This window comes from Mustela lutreola, chromosome 15 (assembly GCF_030435805.1).
Source record: "Mustela lutreola isolate mMusLut2 chromosome 15, mMusLut2.pri, whole genome shotgun sequence".
Lineage (NCBI taxonomy): Eukaryota > Metazoa > Chordata > Mammalia > Carnivora > Mustelidae > Mustela > Mustela lutreola.
This window is the reverse complement of record NC_081304.1, coordinates 6,034,826-6,057,290: the sequence shown is the minus strand read 5'-3', so window position 1 is coordinate 6,057,290 and position 22,465 is coordinate 6,034,826. Positions and strand designations below refer to the sequence as shown.

General features: G+C 54.3%; 1 protein-coding gene and 1 long non-coding RNA gene across 3 annotated transcripts; both read left to right on the top strand.

The window, feature by feature from the left end:
- Positions 1-1,051: 1,051 nt before the first annotated feature.
- Positions 1,052-4,743, top strand: LOC131816244 (uncharacterized). Its single transcript, XR_009347986.1, has 3 exons — positions 1,052-1,190; positions 2,199-2,320; positions 3,523-4,743. It is a non-coding gene; the product is annotated as an uncharacterized LOC131816244 (long non-coding RNA).
- Positions 4,744-6,136: 1,393 nt separating this feature from the next.
- Positions 6,137-20,614, top strand: CDR2L (cerebellar degeneration related protein 2 like). Of its 2 annotated transcripts, none has more exons than XM_059148792.1 (5): positions 6,137-6,637; positions 15,482-15,594; positions 15,916-16,064; positions 16,619-16,783; positions 18,030-20,614. In XM_059148792.1, the coding sequence occupies exons 1-5, from the start codon at positions 6,559-6,561 to the stop codon at positions 18,919-18,921; spliced, it is 1,398 nt and encodes a 465-aa protein (XP_059004775.1). In that variant the 5' UTR covers positions 6,137-6,558; the 3' UTR covers positions 18,922-20,614. The 2 variants fall into 2 exon arrangements, with proteins under 2 accessions (XP_059004775.1, XP_059004776.1); XM_059148793.1 differs by lacking the exon at positions 6,137-6,637 and adding an exon at positions 12,348-12,387.
- The last annotated feature ends 1,851 nt before the right edge of the window (positions 20,615-22,465 follow it).

Here is a 22,465-nt window from a genome sequence, read left to right as displayed (position 1 = left end):
TGGGAGCCTGCTTCTCCCTCTCCCTCTGCCTGCCACTCCCCTTGCTTGTGCTCTCTCTGTGTCAAATCAAATAAATTCTTAAAATAAAATAAAAAATCTTGAAAAAATAATAAACCAGTAAAACTGCCCTACCATTGGTGATTCTGCCCCCAACACTTCGTTCCCCCAAACCCAATCCTTCTCTCTCCTGACCTTTGCCTGTCTTCTCATCTCAGGAAATGGCACCTCCTAGGTGCTCAAGCCCAGAACGGAGTGTCACCTTCGGAGCTTCTCCTCTTAACACCCCCACATTCAATCCATCACCAAGACATGATGATGTCATCTCCCAGACACAAATATTTTCTACCTCCCTCATCTCTTCTGCCTCCACCTTTGCCAGAGCCCCCATCGCCACCCCCCTACAGCAGCCTCCACCCTGCCCTCTCTGATCTGTGAAACACCCAAGTCATTATCAAATGCAGCTCACAGTGCTCCCCCACGAGATCAGGTCATGATCTCAGGGTCCTAGGATCAAGCCCTGCATGGGGCTCTCTGCTCAGCAGGGAGCCTGCTTCCCCCTCTCTCTGCCTGCCTCTCTGCCTACTTGTGATCTCTCTGTCAAATAAATAAACAAAATCTTAAAAAAAATAATAATAATCAGAAAAGCCAACACTGAATGGGGCAGGCCCTGTTCTAAGCACTTGGCCTGTGTCAGCTCTCAGTAGCCCCATGGGGGCCACTGGTCTTAAAGGAGGTCTTAAAGGAGTAAAGGGGAGGCCACAGGAGGACACTCAGCCTTAGCACCCTAAAGGTCACTCCACCGATGACAGGCCTGGAGATTTTAAACAGCAGGGATTTGAGGCAGGCATATGGAAGCACTTCCTGACCACAAGGACGGTGAGAACTTAAAATAATTCCCCTCTCAGAGCGGACAGTTGTCTGGGACACAATCAGATGGTGGGGGGGAGGGGTTGGAGATGGGCACGAGATGACCTCACTCGAGCCTTATCCCGCCTGGCACTGACTTCAGACTGGTGGAGGGGGGACAGATGGGGCGAGATCATTCAGGGCAATGTGCGCCCAGCGCTGGAACGACGGGTCTGGGGACAGGGAGGGCAGCGCGGCCTGCGAAGGTGGGGGTACCCGAGGAAGGTGTCCTGTTGTCGCCAGATATCCTGACATCAACCCAAGATGCGCAGGGTGCGGGGGCGGTGCGTATCCTGGGGACCCGGAGGCGTGGGCTGGGCACCCTGCCCCTCCCCCAGGATGACTAGGGTGACTGGGAACTGCGGGGACCCTCCAACGTCAGCGCTGCCTTCGCAAGCGCCGTCATTTCCGGTGGGCCGGGCTGGGAGTGGGGTACGGGGCGGAGCGGGGCGGGGGGGGGGGGGAGGCGGGGCCGGGAGACCGGCTGGGCGGGTGGGTGGTGGTGTCGACTGCGCGGTGGTGTCCGCGTGTCCAGCTCCGCCCTGCGCCCTAGCAGCGCTGGCGGGAGGCCGTTACGTCGCCGGATCCCGGCACCCAGCTCCCCGCCCCCGGATTCCCTATCTGTGCTCTGGTCCCCCACCCAGGAGCTGGCCTTGCATTTCCAGGAGCTGGGAAAGCGCTCCCGGAAGCTAGAGTGTGAACCCCAGGGGAATCATAATGCCCAAGGCTTGGGGGAAATCTGGTCCACCGAGGGCTCTGGCTATCAGTGCCGAGCCTCGATGCCTCCCACAAGGAACACCACACAGGAGGTCTGCCTGACACACCTGTGACGAACCAGGCTGAGGGCGAACCAAGGGCAGAGAGGGGACACTTCTGACCCCTGCGAGGCCCTCTGCCTACTTGGCGGGAAGGGTCCCAGAGCTTGCTGGCTGCTCTAGCTCAGAGTGGCTGAAGAGTTTGCTTCCTCAAAATTGGATCTGCGGTACCTGGCTGGCTCAGTGGAGAAGCGCACCAATCTTAATCTCCAGGTGGTGAGTTCGAGTCCCACCTTGAATGTTCAGATTACTTAAATAAATAAACTCTATAAAATAAATAAACTTCATAAATAAACTTAAAAAAAAAAAAAGCAGATCTGATTTTCCTTCTCTTGGAATAACGTAAAAACTGTTAAGTCTGGCCTAAAGGCACAGGGAGTGATCCCTGTGGGCAAGAAGCCTGGGGTTCCTAGGCATCAACTCAGGCAAAGGGCCTGGCACAGGCCTGGTACACAGCACATCCTTCCCATCCCACAGCTCTGCAGGTCACCTGGACCTCCACTCTGTCCTCTGCAGAGGGAGAGAAGGAAGCCCCACCCACCTGGGAGAGTTGGATGGCGAAGAGAATCCAGCCTTTGTGACATGCTTGTCCCTGGCAGGTGATGCTTCTGGGACTGGGACTCGAGGAGGGTGGCTACAGGAGAGGAGAGCCGTGCTGAGGACATAGCCAGTATGGTAAAGGCCAAAGGCTGGGGAATGACACAGGAGCTGGACCTTTTCAAACATGGGGGTCATCTAAGTCATCACTGAACGCGTCCTTAGCTCCAGGGGTTAGAAGTAAATCTTCAGGTGGAGGCCGCCTATAATGGCTCTAACTAGCATGCTCACTGTCCAGGCTGGGGAAATTGAGGCAGCCCTCCGCAGGCCCTGGCCCTCAGCCCTTTGGCCCTGCTCTCCTCCGGGGACTTCCTAAGCTCCCCAGGGGCAGCTCTCCGACAGAGCTGCAGAATGAAGAAATCAACAAATGGGAAGAGGACTTGGTGGGCTTGAATCGCTGACCAGATCCCTTTGGAACTTACTCCTCCCCACCCCCGACCCCAACCCTGCAACCTGCCGGTCCCTAAGACCCATCTTTGTCCCCAGCTCAATACCACTTAGTGGAACCAGAAATCTAAGACATCAGTCTGGTTTTTCAGTCACTTCATCGGCACATTTTCATTCTACACCCAGAACATTTCTCAACCCCACCATTGCTATCCTTCCAGAAGATTGCAAAAACCTCCAGACTGGGCTTTTTTCCACTCTTGCTCCCTCCCCTCCAATCTGTGCTCCAAAATTGCCACTAATACTTTACAACTAAAAAGTGAAAAGCCTTTTACTCGTTCTTTTTGTCCAGTTTTGGGGGAAAATATCCCAATCCCTTCCAATGGCTCTAACTCTGATTTCATCTCTCCTTTATCCCCACTCCCCTCGGTCACCCTGGCCTTCCCTCAGTTGCTGATATATGTCAAGCTATTCTTGCTTTAAGGCTTTTGCCCTTGCCGTTGCCTCTGTCTGGACTACTCTCCCCCTAGAGCTTAGCATGGCTGGCACTGTCTCATCATTTAGGTCTTAGCTTAGAGGTCACCTTCTGAGGGAGGCCTTTTCTGAACACCAAATCTAAAACTTGCCCCAAACTTGCTCCCAGAACCCTGTTAATTTCTTTTGTAGCACACATTGCAGGTTGTAATAATTTATGTGTCCCCACTAGAATGAAAGCCGCACAAGGGCAGAGAACGCCTATGTCTCAGCCATAGATTTCTTTTTCTTCTTCTTTTTTTTAAATCGTTTTTTTTTTGAAGATTTTATTTATTTATTTCAGAGAAAGTGAGAGAAAACACGAGAGGGGAGAAGGTCGGAGGGAGAAGCAGACACCCAATGGAGCTGGGAGCCTGATGCAGCACTTAATCCCAGGACTCCGGGATCATGACCTGAGCCAAAGGCAGTCGCCCAACCAACTGAGCCACCCAGGCGCCCCAATTTCTTTCTCTTCTTAAGTAAACTATGTTACTGAAGTATAACATATATTCAAAGAAATGTATGCCTCCTAAGTATACAGGCCAGGGTGCCTGATTAGCCCAGTCAGTACAGCATGTGACTCTTGATCTCAAGGTCATGAGTTCAAGCCCCACACTGGGCATGGAGCCTATTTTTTAAAAAATCAAAACAAAATAAAACCTAAGTGTACAGGTCAGTGATTGTTACAAATGAACACACCTGTGTAACCAGCACCCACGTCAGGAAATAAAACATCCCCAGCCCCTCAGAGTTCTCCACATGACTCTGGAAAGCTAAACGTTATCCTGGTCAGATTCATTTTTGCCAGTTTTGAACTTTATATAAATGGAATGATCCCTAATGATACTCACATCCTGGTCCCCAGAACTTTTAAATGTTACCTTGCATAGCAAAGGGGCTTTGCAGATGTGATTGAGTTAAGGACCTGGAGATGGGGAAATTATGCTGGATTATTGGGTGGATTCAGTGTCATCACAGGATCTCTAAAAGAAGAAGAGGGAAGCAGAAAGGCCAGACTGATGCAGTATGAGAAAGATTCAACCTGCTGTTGATGGCTTGAAGTTGGAAGAAGGGGGACACAGACCAAGGAATGTGGGTGGTCTTTAGGAGGTGCAAACAGCAAGGAAACTGATTCTTCCCTAGAGCTTCCGGAATGGAATACAGCTTTGAAGGCAGTGAGAATCATGTTGGACTTCTTCTTCTTTTTTTTTTTTTTTTTTTAAGATTTTGTTTATTTATTTGACACACAGAGAGAGTGGGGGTGGTGGGGAAACACAAGCAGTGGGAGTGGGAGAGGGAGAAGCAGGCTTCCTGTGGAGCTGGGAGCCTGACACAGGGCTCGATCCCAGGACCCTGGGATCATGACCTGAGCTGACACTTAATGACTGAGCCACCCAGCTGCCCCCCATGTTGGACTTCTAACCTACAAAACTGTCAGACAGTAAGTTTGTGTTGTTTCACATCACTAAATTTGGGTAAATTGTTATAGAAACAATAGGAAACTAATAAAAGTACTTATTTTCTATGCCTGGCATCTTTCACTCAACATTTTATTTCTGTACAACATTCCATTGTATGCATAAACGACATTTTATTCATCGACTATTTATGGACATTTGGGTTGTTTCCAGTTTGGGCTATTGTCAGTTGTGCTGCTATGAACGTTCTGGTAGATGTCTCTCATTAACATATCTACATATTTCTGTTGCACATATATAGGAAGAGAATGGCTGCATTATAGGGTAGCCATATATGATTGATGTTACAATACATTCCCCAGACTCCCTTTCAGAACTGAAGGATTTGTTCCACCAGCTGCTGAGAAGCCTGCTGGTTGACAGTCCTCAGCTGCCTGCCCTCTCTAAGAAAAAAGAACTCCTTCGCCCACTGCTTGCCATTCACCACCTGCATCCATTCAATGACTTGTGGACATGGGGAGGGGGATATAAAGGCCCTCTCCCCATTGCCACTTGGAATAGCTTTGAAGGACCTCTCTGGATTCAGAGCTGTCCAGAGTCAGGGGATGCTTTTGTTAAGGTCACATCCCAACCCAATTCCTCTCTATGCAAACCCTGTTTCCTTCTCTTCCCTACAGGCTTTTACGTTTCTAAAGAAGTTGAACACCTTGTCACATGTTTTTGGGTCATTTGGTCATTTGTGAAGTGCCTAGTCTAGTCTTTTACCCCCTTTTCTACTGGGCTGTCTTTCCTGTGGATTTGTAGATATTTTTTCTATATCCTGGATACAAGATCTTTGCTGGGTATGTTTGCCACGTATTTTCAGAGTTGGATATACTCAGGATGCCTCAACAGTACCAGCTCATGCTGAGTCCTAATAACAATCAGTTACGTGAATGCTTGAGTCCAATAACTTCTTTAAGGAGAGAATGCTTAGAAGGTGAAATTGTGTATGGCTCTAACTGTCGTAACTGGATATAGCATATGGAAGGAGAGGGAAAGGAAGGAAACAAGACCTTAAAGGGAAAGATCCAGAATGCAGGTAAGTCACCCTCAAACTTCGCAGGTGTCCGGCCATAGATATTTAAACACGCAACTTCTTAAAGGTAATGGTAACTAAATACTCATTCATTCAAAGAGTGTCCATGGAAAGTACCAATGGGCCAGCCTGTTCTAGGCACTGAGGAGCCAGCTGTGAACAAGAGAGACACGATCTGTGCCTTCAGAAGATCTAGAGGGAGAGCGAGACAACGGCAGGTAAACAAAATGAACAGCGGTAAACCGAAGGGGTCGAGCGTTGGGTGGGAGGTGACGTTGAACCAGCAACAGCCGGACCCGAGCACCAGGGAGATCCCACCCTCGGTTCCGCCTCCACTTTGCATACGTCTTCTGATTGGCCAGCGACGGCCGGCCCCGCCTCTCGGAGCGGGCGGCTAGGGAAGCGCGGGGCGGACCCCGCCAAGATGCAGCGGCGGCTCCGGGTGTCGCCGGGCGGGCGGGGGGCAGCGCGGGCCGGAGCCGGGCAGGGGGCGCCCGCCGCGGCCCCCGCGCACTCTTAGCTCCCCAGACGCGCCGACAGACTCCGACCGTCCTTGCCTCCGTCCTGCTGCCGTCTCCGCCCCTCCACCCTTTGTGCCGCCGCCGCTCGGTGCCCCCGGCTCCGCAGGACCTCGGCCGGGCGGGACCGCGGCGGCGCGCCAGCCCCGCGTGGGCGCCGGGTCAGCGGCCGATGGCGAGGGGGCGCGGCGCGGGCGGGGGCGCTGCAGCCCGAGTCCGCGACGCGGGAGGCCCGGCCCGCCTCCGCCGCATTGTCCCGGGCCCCGCGCCCCGGCTCTGAGCCGCGCCGCCGCAGCGCCCGCCTGCCGCCCACCGCCCGCGGGGCCATGCGGAGAGCCGCCGGGATGGAGGACTTCTCCACAGAGGAAGAGGAGCCCTGGTACGACCAGCAGGACCTGGAGCAGGGTGAGCGCGGGAGCGTGGGTGCGGCGGGAGAGCGGGGTGCGCCCGGCGACCCCTGTCCGCTTCTCCATTGTTGAGCAGTATCACCCCGGGGAGGGCTGGGCTGGACCCGGAGAGGCGGACTCCGAGGAGTGATGCGTCTGGAGAAGGGGACGTGGAGACAGGGAACGCTGCCCGGGGAGAGCCGGGCGGGATCCGCGCAGGGTGCAGAAGTGGGGGGGAGCGGCCTTTCTCTTTCCCCGAACGACAGGGACATACTTCATCCGGCTCGTCCGCCGCATCTTAGAGGCAGGAACTGTCCAGGAGCCCCTGGTATTGTTGGGGGCCTGAGTATTGGCTGGAAGTCTTTGAAGGCCTGGAGGTGGCTCCTTGGTTATGTTTGCTGAGAGGAGAGAGAGAGAGAGAGAGAGAGTGTGTGTGTGTGTGTGTGTGTGTGTATACACGCGCGCACACGCGCGCGCGCTCGCGCGCCTAGAAGCGGAAAGTTATCCCATTCCAAATCCAGTGGCATCCTTCCCTGAGCTCTGAGACTCCCAGAAAGTTTCCGGAACTCTCTAACCCTCTACCCAGGGAGAGTATAGGGGTTTGGGAACCCTGCTGGTCAAGAAGCAGCAAAAACTTGGACCTTCCTGAGGGGAAGGGGGTCCCTTGGCCCTTCCCCAGCCAGCCCTCACTCAAATGACTCATGGTTCGGAGGGAACCAGTTTTGGGAATTCTGAGCAATGCACCAGACTAGAGCCTGAGTAGAGTGGGAGCCACTACCTCCATTCCCATCTGAGGGTGGAGAGGGTGGCTGGAAGGGGGCTAGAATCTGGTGATGAGGTGGCCAAGGTGACATCACTCCAGGCAGGGGCGGAGCAGTGGGACAGGAAGAAGGAGGAGGCCTAAGAGGGTCAGGGCCAAGGACTGCTGGAACAGCGTCAAATCCACCCTCTCTTCCCCCAAAGTGCCTCAGTCTTGGGTGGTTAGAGCTGGAGTGGCCAGGAGAAGTGACCACCGTCACCCAGCAAGCCAGGCGAGTGTGGACACCAGTCTGGTGCAGTGTGTACTAACCACCCCTGCTCTGAGTCGCCATCCCCTGGGGCCCCAGATGCCTAATTTTGCCCTCATGTGAGACAGCTACCCAGATCCCAGAGCCTTTGTTTCCTGGCCGTGACCCACATCCCCACGTGGCAAGATCTGCTGGTAGATGAGACTGTCCTTGTACTCGGGAGTGTGGGTTAATCAGAGTCTCTGGGGGACCAGTGTGGGACTGAGGCTGCTGGGCTGAACTCTGCCATAGTCTTTTCCCTGGAGTCTACCCTCAGCCTCCCTGGTAGAATGTGATGTCCAGTACTAGCTGTTCTACTCCCTCCCCCATCCTGGGCACCACCCCCCAAGTTTTGCATCCTACAAACACCTATCAGGCTCACACATAAGTGTCAGACACCATCCTGGGAGTTGAAATAGTCTCAGCGCCCGCCTTTTGCGTTGCCCCTGGGCAGGTGCAGTTGGGCCTGTAACTGAGTGTGTGTGTTCGGATCCAGTGAGAGAGCTTCACAGAAGAGGCAGGCCTCGATGGAAAGACTGGAAGCTGAGCGCCTGGGAAGATGGCTCCCCGGGAGGCTGATGCTGATGTTGCTGCTGTCTCATTTCATTCCCGCACCCCTAACAAAGTCCCTGGCATCCTGCCCGGCCCAGATGTGGGAGGAAGGAGCCAGAGAGACGTACTGCTTCCGGAGAGCGAGAGGTGTCGAGATTCGAGCTGGGCTGGGCAGCCATGCTCTGGGACCAAAATGGGGGCTAGCCTTGCTGGGCTGCAGCAGCTGGCCTTGTCTTGTGGCCCCAGGAGTAGCCAGGGCCCGGGATTAAGGAGGGAAACCAGAAATGAGACAGTGCCTGAAGAAATTGGAGTTTTGGGTCTAAAAACAAACGTCTCTTCACCCTGGGCGAGGGTGAGAGTGGAAGGCTTTCTGCTCTGAGACTCATAAACGTTTATGCAAAGGCCCCTCCAAGCTGGAGGGTGAATAGGGGCTGCCTGGCCATTTGGGGTGGAGGGAATCCTATGCCCAGGTACAGGGCAGCGTGAGAAGACCACACACAGCTAGAAAGTAGAGGCATCTGGAGTGCCAGGTGTGGGCTCGAGGAAGTCCCAGGCACGGCCACTGCAGCACCACCTCCTGGAGCCGGGCACAGAGAGCTGGGTGGTAGGGTGGGCCAAAGGCCAGCCATATTGGGGGTCAGGTGCCTCTGGCATCCCCCTTTCCTGTCCCCAACCCCCCAGGCCCCTCCTGCCCAGCTGCTCCCTGACTGCCTCTGAGTGGCTCAGGCAGTGGTTGGCTCAGTCGGCCTGGCCTCCCGTCTGGATTTGTTTCCCCCTGTCCTAAGGGCAGCCCCATCTGTATTTTCAGGAAGCTTGGCCTTCCAGATGCTGTTTGACTTGGATGCTGCTTTGCCCCAGAGGAGGGAGGCAGCTAGGACAAGCAAGGTCCTAGATCCTCCCCGTGTTCCCTCCACCCACTGACACAAGCACCTGTAAAAATAGAAAAAGCCATTGATTCTTAAGCACCGGCTCTCTCTGTCTCTGCCTGCCTTGCTTCCTGACCTTGGACCAGGCATGGAGGGCCCGGTGGTACCTCCTTCTAGAGTGAGAGAGGGCTGCTGAGTCACAGATTTGAAGTCCTGGGGTGCCTGACCTTGAGTCTTGGCCTTGGACGAGAGCTCTGACATGGCAAGGGGAGGGGAGTGACTGGCCTCCAGTCGTGTGGACCCAGAGTTCCTGACATCCATGCCCTGGAGATCGTAAGCAGGAACCCTGCAGCCCGGCCAGGTGGCAGATTGCCTGCTCCCACCTGCTTTATCTTTGTCCCTCCCTCCCTGTGCCTGTTCCCTGTCCCTGTCCCACCTCTCTGCTCCAGAATTGTGGGTCCCCCCTCCAACCCTAACTAGTGGAGACGGCGGGGTTTCAGGGTTTCTTTCCAAAGACATCCCCATGGCTTCCAGCCATTCCCTCTGAGCCTCCTGAGACACTGCTCCTGGGGAGCACGTCAGCAGGCACTCCGAGGGCAAAACTGCTGAAGCCCACTACAGGAGCCCCCCGGAAAACTCCAGGGTCCAGCCAGGACCCATGCCCATTCAGACTTGGTACCTTCCCCCAGGTTGGTCCAGTGGGACCATTAATCTGGTCCAGTGGTCCAGTGGGACAGGCTATTTATGACTCCGGCATCTACTTCCTGCTCAGCCAGCAACCCCATTCTCCCTCCCCGAGGCCTCCCCCACCCCTGGTCCAGAGGGTGCTACCCCCTCCCCGAAGCCCAGAGCCATCAGCAGCCGTCTGCTAGCTGGTGTACCTTCCCCAGCCCTTGGCTCCAGCCAGTCCCCTGCCCTGCAGCTCCTAGACTTCGCCTGTGATCCCTCCTGGCAGCTCCAACCAGCTTAGTTTGCATCGTGATCCAGTTTCCCCAGAAGGTCTCTGAGATTCTCCCCCACCCTGGACAGCTTCTATTGTGTTCGTCCCCACCCCTGAGTCACTGGGCGGCCTGGTTACATTCGCAGCCTTCTCAGGGCAAGCTCCTGTGTCCCTGGTTTATAGTGACAGCGGCCCCAGTCCAGCGGCAGAAATACACACACAGCTCAGGTGCTCACCGGGCAGGAAAAACATAAAATGCAGTTGGTCGTGGCTTTGGAGCCTTAGTTCTTGGACTCTAGGTTAAGCTGCAGGAACCCCAAGCAGGCCACCTCTGGAGCCTGTCCCCCAACACCAGCATCAGTAGCAATGGCCTCTTCACAGGCCACCTGCCAGTTCCCAGAGGAGAAAACCCTGATGAGTGCGGCCCTCTGTTCTTTTCCACAGCTACCTGAGCTATTCGATACTATTTGGAGATGAACTAAATGTTCACTGTCTCATTTCAGAAAGTAGGCAGATGGTGTGGCTCCTTCATCAGGGCCGGTCTTGCCAGACTCCCGCATTCCCACCAAGCACTCCACATAACGTAGGGCTGCGGTTCTACGACGCTCACATCAAACCTCGCGCTTTGCAGCCGGACGCCTCCAGACACCTTCACACCCTGTAGACATTTGCCCAACTTCTAGTTAATAAGTCCGTATGGCAAGTGGCCCCATTCCCCCACCAGTCTGTATTAGGTAACTGGTGTCTCTCGCCATTATCATCCGAAGTTCATTGCTCAACGCTGAAGGTTCTTTTTTTTTTTTTTTTAATAAAGATTTTTATTTATTTATTTGACAGAGAGAGATCACAAGTAGACAGAGAGGCAGGCAGAGAGAGAGGAAGGGAAGCAGGCTCCCTGCTGAGCAGAGAGCCCGATGCGGGGCTCAATCCCAGGAGCCCAGGATCGTGACCTGAGCCAAAGGCAGAGGCTTAACCTACTGAGCCACCCAGGCGCCCCAAAGCTGAAGGTTCTTATCTGGGATCTGTATTTTTTTTTTTTTAGGGTTTTATTTATTTGAGAGAGAGAGAGTGAGGGGAAGAGCAGAGGGGAAGGGAGAGGGCCAAGCAGACTCCATGCTGAGCGCTGAGCCCAGTGCGGGGCTTGATCTGACCTGAGCTGAACCTGAAACCAAGACTCGGATGCTGAACCCACTGAGCCACCCAGGTGCCCAGCCACCCAGGCCGAGATAGCTGTTTAGGAAAGCAGCTTTTGTTTTCCCAGGCTAGGTTATTGTAGCCTTTCTCGGGGATAGCAGGTTTGTACTCCTCCAGGAAACTCCTCCGGGTGACATCGGGGCAGAGGGCCCCCGCTCCTGGCTGAGGCCCACCCTGGGGACACCCTCAGGCTGTTTCAAAACCTTACCTTTATGCGTGGGAGCAGAATCCAGGCTTGTTCTCGACAGGCAGCTGGGCCTTTTGTCCAGGCCCTCTGGGTTCTGTAAGGTGATGTCAGTCTGACTCCCAGCCCAGGCTGAAAAAGAGCCCAAGGCTCTCCTCTCCTTGGCCCACTGGGAGTCACTGCTCTCCTGGGCTCTTCTGAGAAGAAAAGCCGCCTCCCCAGAGCTGCCCAGTGCACAGCAAGGGGCTCAGCTGAAACAACTGTATTGATGAAACTCGCTAGGGGGGCTACAGAGACCCTTTATCCTCCAGGGAGTCGAGAACGATCACTGAACAGGGGAAGCATTAAAGACTTGAATCCTGGACCACATCACATCGGCCCCTGCAGAGTTGCCATTAAGCATCTCGATCTGGATTTTTTTTTTAATTTTATTTATATATTTGACAGAGAGAGATATCACAAGTAGGCAGAGAGGCAGACAGAGAGAGGCGGGAAAGTAGGCTCCCTGCTGAGCAGAGAGCCTGATACAGGACTGCATCCCAGGACCTTGAGATCACAGACCAGGGCCCGACGAAGACAGAGGCTTAACCCACTGAGCCACCCAGGCGCCCCTCGGTCTGGATTTATACCATGAGCCTAGATCAAGGGCTATTTAAAGAAAGAACCTCACAGTGGGAAAAAGACCCAGGCTTTCCTGGACAGCATTTTGGTGGAATGAATCAAATAGGTCTGTTCTTTGTTCTGATGATTCTGTTTCTGGGAAAGGATCTCCAGGATACCTGCAGTGATTTGCACCAAGATCTTTGCACTATGAGTTTTTGTACAGTTTCATTTTTTTAAAAGATTTTATTTGAGAGAGAGAGAGCACACACAGAGGGAGCAGCAGAGGAAGAGGGAGAAGAAGGGAGCTCGATGTGGGACTCGATCCCAGGACCCTGGGATCACAACTGAGCGGAAGGCAGATGCTTAACCCACCAAGCCACCCAGGTGCCTCCAGTTTCATTTTTAACAGAAAAAAAAAATGCCAACTACCTAAAAGGCCAACAGTAAGGGCAATTTAGGGACTCGTATACAATAGAACATTCACACCCTCTAGATCCTTGTGGACACAGAAAACTATTTAGGCCCAATTGTGAAGTGAAAAAAAGCAGGTACAGAAAATTGTTCTGTTCACACAAAATCATACCGAAAGCTGCTCTGAGTCCAGAGAGCTGATTAGAAGGATGGTTCGCCTCATGTTGACAGCGTCTTCCTCTAAGTGAGGCATTTTCTTCTTCCTGCTTACTCAACTCTCCTCCCCCACACAGACCCTAATTCTAATTGATAACTATTTGAGGCCATCTCCATGTGTTTGTGGGATTCTCAGTGATAGATCTAAGAATATATTAAATACATTTTCTTTCTTTTTTTTTTTTAAGATTTTATCTATTTATTTGACAGACAGAGATCACAAGTAGGCAGAGAGGCAGGCAGAGAGAGAGGAAGGGAAGCCGGCTCTCTGCGCAGCAGGGACTCCATCCCAGGACCCTGGGATCATGACCTGAGCTGAAAGCAGAGTTTTTAACCCACTGAGCCACCCAGGCGCCCCTGAGATGCATTTTCAACTAATATTTTGGTCACCTTTGTTAATTTTTCTGTGCTGTTTGATTTTTTACATCAACTACACCTTCATACAACACTTAAAGTGATTCTAAAAAGAAAAGAGCCTTAAAAAAAATAGAGAGAGAGAGAGAGGCATCTGAGAGGCTCACTTAAGCATTTGCCTTCAGCTCCGGTCATGATCCCCGGGTCCTGGGATCAAGCCCCACCTCCGGCTCCCTGCTTAGTGGTGAGTCTGCTTCTCCCTCTCCCTTTCCCTTTGTGTGCTTGTTCGAGCTCTCTCAAACAAATAAACGAATTTGGAAGGGAAGGGAGGAACGAAGGAAGGGAGGGGGAGGGGAGGGAGGAAGGAGAAAAAAAGAAAAGGCAGGCAGGCAGGCAGGCCTTGTGAACTCTACCGGAGCCTGTCTACGAACCTCCTTTAGGGCCTTGCCCCGCCATCAGTCTCCGTCTCCTGATTAAGCTGCCAGAATCTTTTTTTTTTTTAAACGGTTTTACTGAGATGTAATTCACATACCAGGTAACTCACTCACATCCCGCGCATAGCTATGCACCAGTCTCCAGAACATTCGCAGCGCAGTCACCCCCACTCAGCTTTAGAACATTTTCATCAGTCTGCTGAGCTCTTCTTAGAAATCAGAGAAATAACGTATTTTCCCTTGGTAATAATAATAATAATAATAATAATACACCATTCCCTTTGCTTCTAAGAAGAGCGAGGCACATATTTGGAGGAATATCTACCCCAGATGTCTCATTACCCTCGCACAGCCCCAGACCCACTAGAGAGAATTTTTAGGGATTCCAGCACCTACTACTTCCTTTTAACCCTTCCCTCTCCCCACCACCCAGCCCCCTAGCCTGACAGTGTTCATTTACCTTCCACTGGGAGGGGGGACGGTAGGTTCCAGTCCTGTAGGGTACAAGAATCAGGGCTGCTTGGGGGAAGAGGATGATGGTTTTGCTGCCCAGGGAAAGGAGGTTTCTGAGAGGGACCCATGTCACTAGAGCCTAACGGTACCCAACCAAGGCCAGGAGACCTGAATTCTGCTTCCAAGGTGGCCATAACCTTGGACAGGTCATTCTTCCCTCTCTCTCCAGCCTGTCATCCGTAGAATAAGGAGGTTAAGCCAAAGAGCTCTGAAGCTTCATCCCATTCCAACACCCAGCAAGCCTTTCTGCTCCCTTCCTGTCTCAGCGAACTCCTATTCACCCTTCCAAACCCAGCTTGCAAGCTGCCCATTGCCAGAGCTTCCAGCTGACCCCAGGAAGAGTGAGCTCACCCTTACCTGTCACCCCAGGGCACTTGCCCCATGTCTGTGGATTGTCTTAGCACATTCCTCACACACATTCTTTCAAGGATTATTTATTCATGAGAAAGAGAGAGAGAGAGAGAGAGAAGGAGTGCACAAGTTGGGGGGAGGGGCAGAAAGAGAAGGAGAAGCAGGCTCCCCACTGAGCAATGGGCCTGGCATGGAGCTTGATCCCAAGATCCTGAGATCATGACCTGAGCCAAAGGCAGAGTCTTTTTTTTTTTTTTTAAGATGTTATTTATTTATTTGACAGATTATAAGTAGGCAGAGAGGCAGGCAGAGAGAGAGAGGGAAGCAGGCTCCCTGCTGAGCAGAGAGCCCGACATGGGGCGCCATCCCAGGACCCTGGGATCATGACCTGAGCCGAAGGCAGAGGCTTTAACCCACTGAGCCACCCCAGCACCCGCCACTCATTCTTTCAGAAAGTATTTATTACATACCTACTGTATGCCAGGTGTTCTAGGTCCTGGGATATCAGTGAACAAAATGGGCAAAATCTGGGGCGCCTGGGTGGCTCAGTGGGTTAAAGCCTCTGCCTTCAGCTCAGGTCACGCTCCCAGGGTCCTGGGATCGAGCCCCGCATCGAGCTCCCTGCTCAGCAGAGCGCCTGCTTCCCCCTCTCTCTCTGCCTGCCTCTCTGCCTACTTGTGATCTCTGTCTGTCAAATAAATAAATAAAATCTTTAAAAAAAAAATGGGCAAAATCTCTGCCCCATGAGCTTACAATTAGTCGGAGGGTGGGGCGGGGGAGATGAACAAAATACAGATAAATGAGCAAATAGCTTGGTAAGTTAGATGATGGTACGTGCTAAGGAGAAAAACTAAGCTGAGAGGGAGTACAAGGCAGGGGAGGGGTGACTGAATCAGTGGTTGGGGAAGGACTCCTAGAGCAGGTGACATTTAAGCACAGATTTGAAGGCGGAGAGGGACAGGCCCTGGGAGTGTCTGGAGAATGGACATTCCAGACAGACGTGGCCGTCCATGCAAAGCGTAGCTCCCAGCTCACATCCCCTTCTAGGCCTGGAGGCTCCCTGAGGGCAGCTCTGTGTCCTGGCTGTCTTGGCGTTCCCAAAGGATAGCCTACACTGACTCGTCAGAACATTTACGGGAGTCCTCTGAGCTCGTTCAGCTGCTCATCGTTACTCCCGCCCTCTGCCCCCCCTCCACTAGACTTGCACTTGGCCGCGGAGCTGGGGAAGACCCTGCTGGAGAGGAACAAGGAGCTGGAGGAGTCTCTGCAGCAGATGTACTCCACCAATGAGGAGCAAGTGCAGGAGATCGAGGTGAGGGGCCACGTAGGCCCTGCGTGTACTCCGCCACCCAATAAGGACCCCCTGGCCTTTGGCAACTTTGTGTAACTTAGAGAAGGGTGCCTTCTTAGCAGACACAGCTTTGGCACCATAGCCTTGTGCAGTTCACAACCTGTACAACTATCCCAGGCAGCCCTATCACACCTACCATCTTTACTCCCCCACACTCTGCTGTAGCCAAAATGTGTTCGTAGAAACACAAAGCAAATGTGTCCCTAGAAACTGGACAAGGTCCAGATGAACACATTTCCCTCAACCTTGTTCTGAAAGGGTCCTCCATCTTTTTCCCTCCAGTACCTAACCAAGCAGCTGGACACGCTGCGGCACATGAATGAACAGCACGCCAAAGTGTACGAGCAGCTGGACCTGACAGCCCGAGACCTGGAGCTGACCAACCAGAAGCTGGTGCTGGAGAGTAAGGCTGCCCAGCAGAAGATTCATGGGTGAGGGCCGGGTGGCGGGCTGGGGGGCGAGCGAGGGAAAGGTCAGGTTGGCTGGCCTGTGGGCATATAGTCTGGTGGGTGTGACCCATGCTCCTTCGCCCAGAAGCCCAGGCCCAGGTTCCCAGGATGGTAGTGAGATGGCCCTTGGCAATTTGGGGTGGTTTCATGGTCAGGCCACAATCCCTGTGGAAGCACCAGCTACACACCAGGCTCTGTAGGCACTGGAGATAGAGCGATGGGGAGGTGAAGAGATCGCCCCGCCCTCTGGGAGCTCCCAGCCCTGGAGGGGAGGCTGGCATGTAAATCCTTACAGCAGTGCAGGCTAAGTGCTCAAAGGGTGTAGGAGGCCCAGAGGAGAACGGTCAGCTCAGCCAGGGAGGCGCGGGACGAGAGCGGGTCCTTGGGCACATAGGGAGTCCTCGTCTGACCTCAGCAGCCCGCAGCAGGGGTCAAGGCTGCCCATCTGTCCCCATCCCCAAGTCCCTCCAGGCCTGCAGTGGGGAGGGCTGGCCCGGTCCTGTTAAAATCCCTCCCACGGGCGCCCCCGCCCCCAGGCTCACAGAGACCATCGAGCGCCTGCAGACGCAGGTGGAGCAGCTGCAGGCCCAGGTGGAGCAGCTGCGGGGCCTGGAGCAGCTTCGAGTGCGCCGGGAGAAGCGGGAACGAAGACGCACCATCCACACCTTCCCCTGCCTCAAGGAGCTGTGCACCAGCCCCCGGTAGGTGGGGGCGCCGCACAGGGGTGGGGGGCAACCCAGACCCTGTGCGGTGTCCCCGACTCTCTAGGGAGGAGAGGGTGGGCCCCAGGTAGCTGGTGGGAGTGAAAGGTGGTGCGCTGGCAAGCTGGCGGAGGGACCCGTCCTGTTGCCAGCAACGTCAGCAGCTGGCACTGACCGAGCCCTGGCCGCGCAGCCACCCTCGCAGCCACCCTCGCCGTTCTAAGGGGTTTCGCTCTGGTGGCAATCCCGTCCTCACCGCTCAGATGCAGAAATGGCAGCTCGGAGGTTATGTGAGCTTATCCAAGGTCACCTCTTCAATAAGCTAGAATCCAGGTCGGGAGGAGTTAACCACTACACTTTTCAGTACCCCCCCCCCTTTTTTCTTTAGAGGGAAGTGAGGGGAAGGCTATGGGGGAGGGGAGAGAATCTCAAGCAGGCTCCATGCTGCATGGTCCCATTAAACTTAAAGGGATGGCCTCTTAATATAAAAAATCATAATTGTGGGGACGCCTGGGTGGTTCAGGCCATTGGGCGTCTTATTCCTCGTTTCAGCTCAGGTCATGATCTCACAGGGCAAGAGATGGTGCCCACCAGGGGCTCCACGCTCAGTAGGGGGGAGTCCGCTGGAAGGTTCCTCTCTTCCCCCCCACCCCCCCACCACGTGCACACACTCTCTCTCAAATGGGTAAATCAATCTTTAAAAAAATTTTTTTTCTAAATACGTGTTGTGTATTTAGTGGGTGTTTCAATAAAGGTCCTGGCAGGAGACCACGCCTTGCACAGAGTAATTGAGGAACGATTAATGAAGAGGTGGGGACGAAGGTGTAGGGGAACCTCAGGGACACTGCAGTCCCCCAGGGCTGTGACAGCAAGGGGCTGTTGCCATCCTGGGCCTGAAGGGACCAGGAAGGGGAAGGCCAGGAGGTGCTGCCCAGCCAGCACTAACCGGGGAAGGAGTCTGGACAAGAAGCCCTTCCCTGACCTCCCTTGCTTCCTGCCCTCGGACCTCCTGCCCATGCCTCCTGCTTGTTCAGCTCAGGAGAGAGCAGAAGCCCGGCTGAAGCAGTTCACTGTGGTCAGCCGCCCAGGGTGGAGAGCAAGGAGAGGAAGAGGGGAGAGTGGTTCTAGAGGGGCAAACAGGATATGGGACCCCCGTGGATGGGAGAGGTGTTAAGCCTGGGGAGCCCGACGACGGGGACCTTGGCCTTGACCGGATGTCTGCTGGCCCTCCCCTACCCCCTCTCAGATGTGAGGATGCCTTTCGCCTGCACAGTTCCTCCTTGGAGCTGGGCCCACGGCCCCTGGAGCAGGAGAACGAGCGGCTGCAGACCTTGGTGGGTGTGCTGCGTTCCCAGGTGAGCCAGGAGCGGCAGCGCAAGGAGCGGGCGGAGCGCGAGTACGCGGCCGTGCTGCAAGAGTACTCGGAGCTGGAGCGGCAGCTGTGCGAGATGGAGGGCTGCCGCCTCCGCGTACAGGAGCTGGAGGCCGAGCTGCTGGAGCTGCAGCAGATGAAGCAGGCCAAGACCTACCTGCTGGGCCGGGAGGACCACCTGGCCGAGGCCCTGCTGGCGCCCCTCACCCAGGCCCCAGAGACCGATGACCCCCAGCCTGGCAGCGGGGACGACCTGGGCGCCCAGGACGGTGTCGCCTCTCCTGCCGCGTCCCCGGGCCACGCTGTGCGCAAGAGCTGCAGCGACACTGCGCTGAACGCCATCGTGGCCAAAGACCCAGCCAGCCGGCACGCGGGCAACCTCACACTGCACGCCAACAGCGTGCGCAAGCGCGGCATGTCCATCCTGCGGGAGGTGGACGAGCAGTACCACGCGCTGCTCGAGAAGTACGAGGAGCTGCTGAGCAAGTGCCGGCAGCACGGCGCGGGGGTGCGGCACGCCGGCGTGCAGACCTCGAGGCCCATCTCCCGAGACAGCTCGTGGAGAGACCTTCGTGGGGGCGAGGAGGGCCAGGGGGAGGCCAAGGCGGGTGAGAAGAGCCTGAGCCAGCACGTGGAGGCTGTGGACAAGCGGCTGGAGCAAAGCCAGCCGGAGTACAAGGCACTTTTCAAGGAGATCTTCTCCAGGATCCAGAAGACCAAGGCCGACATCAACGCCACCAAAGTCAAGACGCACAGCAGCAAGTGACCCTTTCCCCGACTCCCCTGGGGTCTGGCCATGGGGCTCCTCCTGCCCCAGCACAGCCTAGCATGAGGGAGGGAGCCCCATCGAGCAGCAATACGGCCCAGGGGAGCATGTGGGGGATGCAACTTGTTCTCTGCTCACTCAGGAGGCGGTCAACATGGAAAACGGCTGGCCTCCCAGGACCGTCCACCACCCTGCCTCAGCCCAAAGACGCAGCTGAGAGTTGCAGAGCCAAACGTCCCCACTGCTCCGAGGATTCCCAGCTCCCCAGCCCTTGACTTCCTGACCCTGGGCCTTGCTCACAGATTTGTGGCCACGCTTCTGAAAGCCATTCTGGACCACTTGGCTATTTTTTTTTTCCTTTCTTTCCAAAGTTCAGTTTTTTTGAGAGATTTGCAATGCAAGGTCTCCCCACAACCTTGCCACAACTGGAAACACTTGAAGGGAGATCCCCAGGCCTGCTGTTGCAGACTCCAGGGGTCTCCTGGACCACCCACTGCTTCTCCTCAGCTGTGATGCGCTGTCATTCCTTTAGCACCAGCTGTCCTATCTCCAGGGTCCTGACCAGGTCAGAGATGGCTCCTGCCATGCAGAGCAGAATGCCTCAGCCAGGCCCAGAGTGCCCCCCACTTCCCCCTGGAGACCCTCAGCCCACTGCAGATCTGTAGCCAATCAGAGGAGGGGAACAGGGAGCCCCTCAGCAGCCATACATGAACAATGCACCCTGCCTCCCTCAGAGCCAGCCTCCTAGGGCTCCAGCCCCTGGAAATGCCTTCTGGCCATTAAGCCTTCCAGGAGTCTGGGCGGTGGGGAGCCCCCATCTCTGCACACCACCTCGGACTCACCAAGCTTGGCCTCTGCCTGCCCCCATCTCAGGGACCATGATGTGTCTCATTCACTCCCATGCTCCCCACAGGCCGACCCCTCCTCAGATCATGCCTGCTGCCCCCAGAATTTTCCGGGCATATGCCACCAGCCAGTGGTCCCAGCATCCACCCGTGCCCCCCTTCACTGGGGACTGCCCAAGATCCCCATCTATACTGAACAGTATTGAAATGGGACCTGGTGGGGAGCGTGTCTCCTCTCTCCCATAGAATGCCTGTTCTTAACCTCCCACCTTTCTGGGGGGGCTTTTGAGCACCCATTCGGGTCACAGGTTAAACCTTTTGTTAAGGCTTCAGAAAGTCCAGCTTCGGCTAAGAGATGTCCAGGTCCCCAGCTTGCCCTAAGCAGTTCTTCAGGGTTTCCAGTTCCTTCTACCACCCATTCGGAGATCCTTCCACACAGCCCGGTGGAAGGCGGCAGCCCTGGCCTCTGTGCTGGGAATCCAGCAGGGACCTTCATGCCTTATCTGTTTCTAAGGGGTAAAGGGGTTTTCTTAACAAGCATGCCCGACCTCCCTAGAGTCGCTACCCTGCTCTCTGGGCGGCACTGTGATGAGCGCTGTCGGCTGGTCCTTCCGTTCACACATCCTGGAACCCTTTGTCCTTTGGAGCTGGGCAGTTCCCAGCCCTCCATGTGTCTCTGTCATCTAGGGTGGAGGGGATAGGGTGGGGGAAGGGCTCCTGCCTGTTTGCTCCCCAGTTCTGTAGCGGCCGACCAGCGTCACCTTTGAAGTATACATGAGAGAAATATATTTACAAATGCTTTATTCTCTTCTTTAATAAAAAATGCACCAGTATTCTAAAAGCAGAAATGGCCCTAGGGCCATGGTCTTGTCTTTGTGCCTCTCACACACCCACCTGTCATCCCACAGCTCTGGGTCTGGGTTGGGGGAGGGGGGCACATCCCGAGCTTCGCTCTCCTGGGATCTGCAACCAAACAACCAGATGCCTGGTGGGTGTTATCAGGGCACTGGGCAGATAAGGGGTGGTGGTGAAGGAAGCAGAGGCAGATTTTCCCACTCACTCTGCACTGTCTGCTCACTGTCCTTCACAGAAGGAAGGTGGGTCTAGTTTAGAATAGAGCTAGTGAAGACTGGATTTCCCACCCAGTGCTGTGGAGAAAAAAAAAAAAAAAAAAAAAGCCATCCAATCCCTGAAAGTAAAAAGAAGTTCCTAATCATCTCCTTGCCACAGCTCACTTCTGCTGTCTGCTGACTTTGTGCCGGGCCGCGTCAACCTTGGGAGGCTCTGTTCTACTGATGGAGATTCTGAGGCTTCGGGGTTGAATTAGTAATTCAGAGTCACACAGAAACATTAGAACCTCGAGCTGACCTGTTCCATTCTGCAATACTGCACATTCCTATCTCTTTATAATGTTTAGTTTTAAGAGCAGTCGGACCCAAGGCACTCCAGAAAAGAAGAAAGGAAAATCCTATGGGTCCCCGACATGGTAGTGGTCCCCCAACTCACAGGCCAGAGAGGAGGGCTCGTCTCTACAAGCTCGTCAGCTACCAGCAATGATGATTTGTCTGTCTTCCCTGTTTTCCTCTTGCCTCCGAAGGACCCCTTCTTGAAGCCCCATTTCAGTCCGTAGAGGACCAAGGAGGGGATGGAAAGTGCCCACCTTTAAAGGGAACAGGTGGCACTTCTCAGCCTGTTTCTTCCAGAAGGGCCTCTATTCTGGATGGTTCACAACAGCAGCGGGTGAGAGGAGCTTGCCAGCTGCTCCCCTCTCCACCCAGGAGTAGCGTGTCTCACTCTCTCCTCAACCCCCTTCCTCGTCCAGAATCCACCAGATGGCCTGAGCAGGCTGTGTTTATTTGAGGCCATGGAAACCTACAGCTCCTTTTTCCTATCACTCTGGGGCAGGAGCAGGGCTGGAACCCAGCCTCAGAGCAATGATGCCATGAAATGGTGCTGACTTTATTATTCATAATCCTTGAGCTGTCGACCTAAGTGAGTCCCTGGCTTTGCTCCTTGGAGCAGCTTTTTCCGGTCACCACAGTGACGCCTCAGTTCCGTCTGAGGTCTTGGGACTAAGACAGGGAGGGACCCAAGAGATTCAGAGATTCCCTTTCCAGCCTAGAGCCCAGAAGGCAAATGTCTATCATCATTCCCTTCCTAGTTTGCGTTTACAAAGCCAGTGCCAGGGAAGTAGTTTATTCCTTCCTGAAGAATATGCCTGTAAAGGCTTGATTTGATGACAGCCTCCTGTTTCAAAAAGCCAGCATCCCTAGGGACATATTTTTCTAGGTAATTGTGCTTTTACTAAAAATAGAACTCTTCATTACAAAACAATCACTGGGATGACTAATAATCACTAATCATTTATTGAGTTGTTTCCATTACCTACACTGCCTCTCAACAAAGAAACTTAGCCAACACAGCTCTCTCCAAACACTTCTTGCTCTACTTTGAACCTGTCTGAGTTAGAACTTCTGTTTGGAGGTTCGTGTCTTAAGAACCCTGGAAAAGGGCTCTGCTTAGCCTGTCTGTGGTGGCTTAGATCTCTACCCTTTCCCCCAACATTCCTTTACCTCCTGGCTAGGAGAAACCCTCATCATGCTCCCACAACGCTGTTTCTTCTGCAAAGGGGTGTGGGTCCCGTTTTAAACACATGTCTTTCTCCACCTGCCAGCTTCTCCCCCCATCTGGTATCTGTC

What these genes read in the sequence shown, in the direction of transcription:
- CDR2L (XM_059148792.1), top strand. Translation starts at nt 6,559, where the DNA reads ATGCGGAGAGCCGCCGGGATGGAGGACTTCTCCACAGAGGAAGAGGAG. An exon ending in CCAGCAGGACCTGGAGCAGG is followed by an intron (nt 6,638 to 15,481) that starts GTGAGCGCGGGA and finishes CCCCTCCACTAG; the next exon opens with ACTTGCACTTGGCCGCGGAG. An exon ending in GCCCAGCAGAAGATTCATGG is followed by an intron (nt 16,065 to 16,618) that starts GTGAGGGCCGGG and finishes CCCCGCCCCCAG; the next exon opens with GCTCACAGAGACCATCGAGC.